Raw genomic sequence first — 10,151 nt, forward strand, 5'->3', positions numbered from 1 at the left:
ACACACGGAAAATGTTTACCTAGTTAAGTTAACTCTGGTACCTCGGTAAACTGTTCGTCTAAACACAGCATAAGTAATTGCTTTTTTTCAGAATCGCGTTAGGAAACTTAATAGAGACAATCAGGCGTGTGTTTCTTTGGTAAAGCTACCTTTGAAAAAAAAAATTATTCGCGACTTGAATGTACTGTTCCGTTGCGACTCTTGAGCCAAATCAACCAGGGAAAGAATTGATTTCGTTTAGACTTTGATTTTCAATGTAGCACCGTATCTGAGAAAGATGGTTCATTCGCGCACGCGATGGTTTTAGCTAAGTATGACAAATTCATGTCTGCAACACAAGCCTGACTCCTGATTCTAGGACGGTCCAAGGTCACTCACTCTCATTCTCTCCTTTCCCCATCATGATATATGAACAATGCTCGAAAAACCTAGCCCAATTTCGTCCCAGAGCCCGAGTGGTTTCGGTCAGCGGTGACCAAAAGAATCGCAGTTCTGGGAACGAGGTTGCTGGCGAACATTTTCCGCGAGTATTCAAATCAACAGGTGTGTTTGAAATCAAATGACTATCCGACACCTCTGTTTCCATTTGCCGTATACAGTAGAACACCTATTAAACGGCCACCCCTGTCGGGCGGCCGGTAATCAAAGTCCCGATGAGGGCTTTTCTGTTACTTCTACCTCTTTCAAACGGCCAGCCCCCTTAAAACGGCCACTGTCTATTACCCCGAGGGTGACCCATGTAGCAAGATTTCCGTGAACTTTTGCTGCAAGATATTTCACGAACTCTGATAACTTTGTAAAATTCAAACCTTCTCATCCCCCCTGGTATTTGATTTGTTATTATTTTGTTGTTGTTTTGGAAAAAAAGCAAAGTTGTAAATGCCCCATGGTGGACCTGCTCATTTCATCAAATCCTCACGGTGAAGCTTCGGGAAAACTGAAATTGACCAACCCGTGGGTTGCGGTCAAAATTTTATTTTAATAACTGGTGGAAGAGATAATTATTCCCAAGTATGTTAATCTTAATTAATACTCTTAATTAACCATTGCTATGGTTTTTGGAAGCAATGCACGTCCCACGTGGAACAACACTGTCAGGCTATTCTAGAACCTTATTTACAACAAAGAATTTGGTGGAATCAAAGGATACTGACATATCAAACATGTACATGTCTTTCCTTGTCCTGAAATTTGTATGTTTATTTGACGTGCTTCTAAATATAGGCAAACGTCTCTTTTCTCTAATAGGCCATTATTTTTACAGTTGTCTGCTCAGCGACCTGGCCTTTGACTGGAGTTGACCTTGTTTTGATACAGACCTCACTGCTTTTGTTGTGTTAATCAAGTTGTTCTTATGCTAACGAGCTGACATTTAAATGAAAAAAGCAGAGAAGTCTGTATCAAAGTAAGGTCAACTCCAGTCTCGCTTGCATTCATAGGCCAGGTAACTAAGCAACAACTGTAAAGTGGCCTGTTGTGGATTGCTCAATACTGTACAAACCATGTAAGTACACACTAACTCACTTCCAGCGCGGTCGAATACCACACCTAGTCCGGTGGTACATCCTCGTACAAGCCATGGAAGGTAGGACCCCCCCCCCCCCCAACGTCCTTTCTCTAGCCTGGTGGGGGACATTTTCCTCCAGAAAGTTAAAATTATCACACACATTCAAAGTTAACCACGAAAGTAAAAAGGACAGCGGACCCCACGACTAAGTTTTGCTGTTTTTGTTTAATCGTTGGCGTTTGCTGTCCTAAAATTTACAGAATTACCTCCAGAAGTACATTACAAGTCTTCGCTATACGTTTTTATAGCTCTTCATTACAGGAAATAGCACCTTTTCCGTCAAAAAAAAAAAAACTTTGTTCCTTCTGAAAATTCAGAACATGGCGATTTGTGACAAGTGAACATAACGATACGTTTTTATAAATTAGAAACAGGAACTTCAAGGACGTTTAGAGGTGTCAAGCTTTCTCTTCAGGAACACTACTGGCCTGGTTGTCTGTTGGCTCAGGGCTAGTACCATTCATAGCACTATGAGGCTGCGTATCAGTTTTCTCGTCTTTCTCAGTCTCTGAATTTTCAGTGTTCAAATTTTCACCAGCATTTCCATTGACCACGGTCTTGTTTACACCTTTGTTCTTCATCTCTTGGTCCAATTTTTCTTCCGCCAGCTTTGCGGCAAGCATCTCTTCGTATTCCTTTGCTAACTGCTTGCAAAATTTCTTGTGTGTTTGCCAATGCAGCTTTTGACATCTGACGCTACAGTAGCCAACCTGTTGAGGAATTGCATTCACCAGCCAGTTTTTATTGACAAGGACCGAGCAGGGATAAAATTGAGGACCGGAAAAGACAGAATGCCTTGATGAGCTGATAAATATTTCTGACAAATTCCACTTGCTCTAGAGATTGTAGGGCTCATGAGACGAGAATTGCCTGTGATCTTGGACAAGAGGCTTTACTTTAATGAAAACTTATATGATGAAGACTCCAACAGCGAAGACTTGCTGAAAAATGCTGGAAACCGTTATGAGCCACCTAACTTAATGAAGGGACGGGGGAGGGGAGAACCTTGCGATGGACCAACATCCCATCTAGAGTAGACAAACTCCTAATGAAACCGGAGATAAGCCCCTGCCTTATGGGACACTAGGCTCAAGCTGACCATAATACATGTACCCAGAAGTATAAAATTGCCTCGGGAGGATTCATCAATGGGGCAAAACGATAATTCCTAAGATGTTTTTTTTATTTAAGCGGTCCAAGTAAACCTCAGTCGGAGTAAACCGATAACTGGGCGTTTTATTGCCGCTCTTGGAAGCTAAACAAAAGAAGATCACCAGCTGATTATATCTCTCATATTTGTGTTTTTACAATGTTTAAAAATAGATTTTGTTTTGTTACGTGTATTAACGAAAGGCCAACAAAGACGACTCCGTGGACACTTTTTAGGGGGATCACTGTCGCGAAACGTCGAACTCGCCGGGAGAAATGAAAGGCGACTGGATTCGCAGGCAAGGAAATTCTCTAATGGATTATTAATGAAAACAAATCTATTCCCGGCGAAAAAGAGCCTAAATAGGCTAACTATGGGTTGCAAACTAAGAGCACTTACCGTTTTACAAGCTGAGCACTTCTTCACATTTCGATTCTCGGTGCAAACCCCACAGCAATCACTAAAATCACCACTGGAAAGAAAGTCAAACGACAAAAAAAAAAAGTCTGTTATAGTTATTATTAAATGTTCTTAACGTCGTTTACTTCAACTCCTCAGATATACGTGAATGAAAATTCCCCGAGGCGGCAGCTCGCCAGAGACTATAGCTACGGGCTTTTGAATGTGTTTCAGGATTGTAATTGGCACTGAAAATCATCCAAAATTGTTGTCAGTTTACAAATTATTACTATTAAGTACTGTTCAAGACGAGTAAAGTTCTCTGCATGACTGAGTCAAAGCCCGTGAGAAAAAGAATAACACCAAATATCTGGACACCCCATGATGCTCGAGATACAATGTATCTACTCAGCTCTAATGATTAGTACTTTTTATACAGGTATTTGGAGTTCAGTATCCGTCGACGTCATTTGATGACATGCCATACCAATCAAATTACTTTTCTTTATCGTTCTATCCTGACTTAAGAAACAACAAAACAAATTGACTAAGCTAAGGGAAAAGTCAAGACTGCTAACACGAATTAAGCTTAATGTTTTAAAATAGATTATATATAAGTGACCTACCAGCGGAGGCCGTTTATACTCTGAGTGAGTACAGTAAGAGCTGTTGGTTCACGCCCCTAAGAAAAAACAAATAATCAATCAAGGCTGTTCCAAAAGGAAAGGGCCAATCAAAGAATCAATCAAGGGCCCACGGTGTTCCATTGGGGGTTGTTTGGTAGATTTGAAAACGCTGAGGTTTTCTGGGGAGTGATGGAGAGTGATGAGGAAGGGAAGAGGTACATTAATGATTTCCTTTTTGGGGGGTTGGCGGGGGGAGGGATTTCAAAGCCCAGCCTTATACCACCTCCCCTTCTCTCCTTTTATTCAGATCCAGAACGGTGACAAGCAGATCATGTTTTTCCTTTATCCATGTTGTAGTTGTTGTTGTTGTTGTTGTTGTTGTTGTTGTTGTTGTTTTATTGTTTTCTTGCTCTACCATCAATTAAAGGGGAAGCAAAGTCCGTTATTTGAAACTTACTGTACGAATATTTTAAGATGCTTACTTTTTCAACAGGTGCTATTGTCTGAACCAGCTGTTTGAATATTGTGCATTCGGGATAGTTGAAGTCCCTGATGGCCTGACGAATAAGATCTTCCATATTTAAGAAAAAGCCATCTGAGGGACGACCTTTTGTTAAACTGCAGAGAAAAAATAAAACATTTTTGGGCTGCATTTGAGGGACCAAAATATCTGTGTTATATATATATATAAATAATAATAATAATAATAATAATAATAATAACAATAATAATAATAATAATAATAATAATAATAATAATAGTAATAATATTTAGTGAGGGAATCCAACTCGCCAAAGGCGGTTTTCAGTGGAGCCCTCCTAAATGAATATCACCTAAAAATGACATAAATGAGAGTTACCTAATAAATTACTACAAGCTAAAATAAATAAGAGTAAAAGAGTTCGTATTAGTTAAAAAGTTAAAATTCTAAAGATTGAAATTAGCTAAAATCATTCAAAAAAGTTTTCAGTTTTGCTTTAAAAATAGATAAAACACGTGTGTCTTTTAATTCACGCGGGAGTCTGTTCCAGTCCTTCGCTGCTTGATAAATGAACATTTGCTTGCCCCAGTTAGTGCGAGGGAGGGGCAAACGAAGATCGTTCAATTGTCTCGTATTGTGCGAGTGAACAGCTTGATTTCTAATGAACCTGAAGTCAAAATCTGTTGACCCAATTAAGCACTTATGAATTGCGGTGCAACGATGAAAGATTCGCCTTAAAGCAAGTGGCTTGAAATCAAGGCTTTTCAAGGCTTGAGTTGACGAGCTTCGGATTGCAAGGCCCAACAGTACTTTAGCAGCATTATTTTGAAGTACCTGCAGTTCTGACATTATGGTGAGATTGTTCTTGTCGCCCCAAACGAGGTCTCCATAATCAAAGAGTGGTAGGATTAAGGTGTTGTATAGGGTGACCCTGGCTTGAAATGGTAGTAGATTTCTAACTCTCTTGATTAGGCCTATCCTTTGATTAATCTTCTTACAAAGAGATTCGATGTGATCTGCCCAGGACATAGACTGATGAAGTGTTACGCCCAAATACTGGAATGATTCTGTTCTATCGATTATAGTACCCTTTATTTGAATAGATATTTCCTGGATACGTTTCAGTTTGTGTGGACTGCCAAAGATGACAAAGTTGCATTTTGATAAATTAAGAGTCAGGAGATTTCTGGAGAACCATTCTGACACTGTCTCTAAGTCAACATTGAGGTGACGTTGAAGATCAGTAAGATCTTTAGATGAGTAGTAAAGTACAGTATCATCAGCATAAAGAACGATATCACTTGCTAAAGGACAGTTCGGAAGATCATTCACATAAATCAAAAAAAGTAGCGGACCCAGAATACTGCCTTGGGGTACCCCAACGGGCATTTTAGCAGCTAAGAAGTGAGCATCTCCAACTGCTGTAATTTGCGACCTGTTCGTGAGATAGGATCTAAACCATTGGACAGTAGAGTCGGTAAGGCCAATGTTTATTAGCTTCTGCAGTAGTAGATGATGGTCTACCGTGTCGAAGACCTTAGACAGGTCCAGAAATACAGCACCAGTAAACCTACCAGTGTCCATATTCTGGAGAATATTATCTGTGAAGTGAGCCAAGGCTGTTCCAGTTGATAACTTCGGTCTGAACCCAAACTGTTTGGATGTAATGATCTTATTGTTTGTGAGATAAGCGTATAGTTGGATGTGTACAGCTTTTTCAAGTATTTTGCTCACCGTCGGCAGGACTGTTATGGGCCTATAATTGTTTGCATCGCAGCGATCACCTTTCTTGAACAACGCTGACACTTTTCCAAATTTCCAAAGAGAAGGAAAGGTGCGAGATTCAAGAGATTGATTAAACAATCTAGTAAGGCTGCCACTAACTACTGAGGCTGAATCTTTCAAAAGGCGCGCGCTGACGTTGTCGAGTCCGATTTCTTTATTAGTTTTCAGCTGTTTAAGTTGACGGAGAACGAAGTCTTCTGCAATTGGCTCAAGAACAAATTTCTGAAGTGAATGGAAGTTTTCCGGAGACTTTGAGAAAAACAAAGAGCTGTAAGACTTGTTTTGATCCATAAGGGCATGCTATAGACCTGAGTAAATCCAAATCTACTATAGCAACAAAATCACAAATCGCAACTTCAAAACAACAAACTAAAGGTAACTCACTATTTTATGAAGCCATCAATTCCATCTTTCCCATCCAGCCCTTCATGCCACCGTGCACACTTTTTTAACGTAAATGCGAGATAGTGTATCTTCATAGCTAGAACTTCATTCATCTCAGATGACTTGATATTTGACTCTACTATAAGTTCCATAACTTTCACCAGACTTTTGTAGTTTGTAACAAGTTCTAAGTTGTCCTGTAGATACATTGCTATCTGGTGATCAAGGAAAAAAGACCTTAGTTAAGATTAATTTTCCTTAAAAAGAGGAAACATGCTGGAGCTTTCTAGGGTAGAGATGGGTGTTTCTCAAGCCAAGGAGCAGAGTATAATAATAGGCAACTGACTGTTAACATGTTAATAATTATTATGCAAAGATCAATTTGTATTTTGTGACAAACTTACTGAAAAAATACCATAACTGATAACTGTACATGTAGTCCTTCAAAGGACTACATGTGTACACATAATTTAAGGACAATGTGTTAAAGAGAGTGCACAGTGAAAATGGGTTTTTGAGCAGAGGTGAATTATTACCTTCACAGGGCTTAATTTTTGACTGACAGCATATTTGTGTAGCATGGGAACCAAGGCTGTAGATAGCTTGGGTTCTTTTTCTAAACCTGTCAGGAAAGACATCATTATAAACTTGTTTGAACACTTAAGATGATTTCGGCAGAACATTCGAGCAATAATGACAAAAATTAAGTTACCAAAAAAGCCTCACGGCGTGGTAATATTTTTACAGCTAAGAAGAACTTATCGAGACTTACACTCTCAAGCTGACCCCGTGAGAGTAAATTGAACTTGAAGTTATCCATACTTCAATTAAAACAGTAGTTTTACGTTACTTAAAAACACAATAACACGCTTTAGGCATTCTTACAGGGTTGACATTAACTTTCTTGAGAATGCTTGCCAATTTTAATCACGGGGTCACTTAGAAAAATGAAGTAAAGTGAGTTGTTTTAAATAGTATTCCAAAAGTTACTGTGCTGTGAGTGGATTTTTAGTAAAAAATATTTGCACTTATTGCTCAAACTTTGAGTGGAATCCATCTCAATCACTTAATATTGACTGGTTATTAGATTGGTCCAGATTTCTTGATATGGCCCACTCTACTGCAGTGTAGCATTTTCATTTTGTGATTAATGGTTAGTCTAATGCTGCAGCAGTGTTTTATCACAGCCAAGGGACACATCAGGGACCCTTCTGCTTTTGCAAACTCACTGAGCATTGTTTTATTTGAAGGAAAGATAAAAAACCACCAATGATCGGGTCTGTTCATTCCAGAAGTGAAAATACCCATTCCAACAACCTGCAACAACCTTAATATATGTGGATATCAACTCAGTTAATGACTTGCAAAAGGAACTACATTGCACAATAAAAATTCAAATGTAATTATGGTAAAAATCTGTTACAACCTTGAGGCTTTGTATAATACTCCAAATCCTCCACTGCCAAAAAGTTGTTGATGAGGCTAACACAGTCACTTTGCCCTGCAGGAGTAAAATAAACATAGTCCTGACTGTCTTGTTTTTATACAAATCTTCTTTCAGTCTCTTACACAGTATATTATAGTATAGTACAAATGCATCATATGGTGCTTCATAGCATGCCATAGAAAATACAGCCAATCAGAATACAGGAAAGCGGTTGTATATTCCACAGTATTACATCCAACCTTCCCATCAAGTGCTGCGCGTATGTTGCATTGATTGTGTTGGGCACTTTATTTTCTATGGCATGGTATAAAATAGTTATGCAACACTCTCGACGTGGTAATTATCATGGAACATCTCACTTGTCACTTGTGTTTTCTAAGTATACACAGTCACCTAAACGTTCATTTGTATACTGAGAAAATACAAGCGACTCGTAGGATATTCCATGGTGTATTACTCCATGGTATTTAAAGCCTTTTCATACCGACAAAAGCTCCAAGTTGAGCAGCTGTCCGTCCAAGATTGTTCTCTGCATTAACTTTGGCTCCTGCTTCGAGTAATACTCTTGTAGTGTCCACAGACCCTAAATGAAAAGATCCATAATTTGAACTACATAGCTATAGCCAACATTTTTCTTGAAAATTACATGTACATACATGTACGTTAAAATTATGCAAAAAAAGCATATAAGTCAAACAGAGAAACTGATTCCTATTCACTCTTTAATAGCAAATTCTATTTGTACACACCTGAGAGACAGGCAAACATAAGTGCTGTGTACTGATATGAAAAGATATAGAAAGATAGTGTTAAAATTGAAAGATAATAAGTGACAGCCAAGAATTATTAAGGGTACTCATTCACTGAAAATAATTATGCATATATTACAAAATAACAGGACAGCTACACACTTACATTCTTTATCAGTATGTTGGTTCAAAATAAGTATAGATTTGTCTACATATAAACATATAATGAGTAGTTGTTCAGATACATATAACATCTTTTGGGAGTGGGAGGGACAGGGACAAGGGAGTTTTGAAGTTTTGGAGTCAGTTATGAAGTCAGTGAAGTACATACTAACTGAAATACAGTTGAACCTCCACCACTTGGTATATGCCAGAATTTTTTGTCATGGTAACATGGTGTTCATGCATCATCCCCAGAATGCAATTGTTTGAGCCAACAAGTAAGTTTCAGTTCAAATCTCAAAATAATTTTGAGCAGCAGTACATGTGTCACAGGGATTTTAAAAAGTTATAATTTTTAACAAATATTTTTGGCAGCATAGTAAAATTCAACATGATGAAAATTAAGTCAATTGAACGAACTGCCAACATAAGCAGAAACCTTAGTGTGGCACAGTTTGTTCAATACAATTTGTTAGCTTACATGCACTTTATACTAAAATAGCTGGAATTGGAAATACTTTTTACCTACCTGGTGTTCATGGTTATTAGAGTTAATATCTGCACCCTGAGCCAGCAGTAACTCACACATTTCTGTTTTGCCTTTGTATGCTGCACACATCAAAGGTGTCATTCCATGCTGAACAGTAAGACATTATAAGGATAAAAGTCAGATAAAATTAGTTAAAGAGATCGAATGATTTCGGCAGAAAGAAAGCTAATAAGATCAATTTAAAAAAATGGCTTTCAGCGAGTTTCCACAATTATTAATACATTATATCTAATTGACAAAAAAAAAAAAAAAACTAGAAAAATCTTGCTTTTTCTGATTGAAAAAAGCAAACATTACCTTAAATAAAATAATAAAAGAAGATAATCAGGTCACTGGAGCGTAAAGGTTTTTCAAGAACACAATCAAACAATCAATCAATCAACTTTATTTAGAGAGGGTGACACATGACAGTATAAACTGATAAACTAGTGGCCCTCTGTGCTAAAAATCTACGAGTAATGTCTATGATTGTTTCTAATTACGATTGCTTCAGATCCTGATTCAATCAGTTTCCCGTAGATGTAGCTGAACAAATAGATTTGCATGAAATGCATTATAGCCGAAAAAAGTATAAACAACAACAAGGAACTAAAGAATAACCTACCTCGTCCAAGCAGTCAACCCTGACATTGCCAGAACTTAAAAGCCTCGTCACTTCCTGATCATTACCTTAAAATACCAAAAAATAAGAAAAAAGGACACGAAATTAATCGAGAAATATTCAGTAACTATCAAATAATTTCTTTACCTTTGTTTAAATGAGAAAACAACGATTTCTCGTCTTCTGACAGATCGCCCAGTTTGGCCATTTTGTGTTGATTTTATTTTTTGACATTGAGAGACTACTTGCT

The 10,151-nt window shown here is 37.9% G+C and overlaps 1 protein-coding gene across 1 annotated transcript; it reads right to left on the minus strand.

Moving 5' to 3' along the window:
* Positions 1 to 1,713: 1,713 nt before the first annotated feature.
* Positions 1,714 to 10,130, minus strand: LOC110054124 (ankyrin repeat and MYND domain-containing protein 2-like). Its single transcript, XM_089272975.1, has 12 exons — positions 10,049 to 10,130; positions 9,905 to 9,969; positions 9,280 to 9,387; positions 8,589 to 8,619; positions 8,324 to 8,422; positions 7,819 to 7,893; positions 6,929 to 7,014; positions 6,393 to 6,607; positions 4,225 to 4,360; positions 3,743 to 3,798; positions 3,117 to 3,189; positions 1,714 to 2,277 (listed from the first exon to the last, which is right to left on the minus strand). The coding sequence occupies exons 1-12, from the start codon at positions 10,107 to 10,109 to the stop codon at positions 1,966 to 1,968; spliced, it is 1,317 nt and encodes a 438-aa protein (XP_089129101.1). The 5' UTR covers positions 10,110 to 10,130; the 3' UTR covers positions 1,714 to 1,965.
* Positions 10,131 to 10,151: the final 21 nt, after the last annotated feature.

Source organism: Orbicella faveolata, unplaced genomic scaffold, assembly GCF_042242905.1.
Source record: "Orbicella faveolata isolate gen_17 unplaced genomic scaffold, um_ofav_v1 contig_1, whole genome shotgun sequence".
Classification (NCBI taxonomy): Eukaryota; Metazoa; Cnidaria; class Anthozoa; order Scleractinia; family Merulinidae; genus Orbicella; species Orbicella faveolata.

Bases quoted from the DNA above. Each gene is read 5' to 3' on its own strand.
- LOC110054124 (XM_089272975.1), bottom strand. From the start codon at position 10,109: ATGGCCAAACTGGGCGATCTGTCAGAAGACGAGAAATCGTTGTTTTCT. The intron at 9,970-10,048 runs GTAAAGAAATTA...TGGTATTTTAAG, and splicing joins GTTTTCTCATTTAAACAAAG to GTAATGATCAGGAAGTGACG. The intron at 6,608-6,928 runs GTAATAATTCAC...CTTGATCACCAG, and splicing joins AAAAATTAAGCCCTGTGAAG to ATAGCAATGTATCTACAGGA.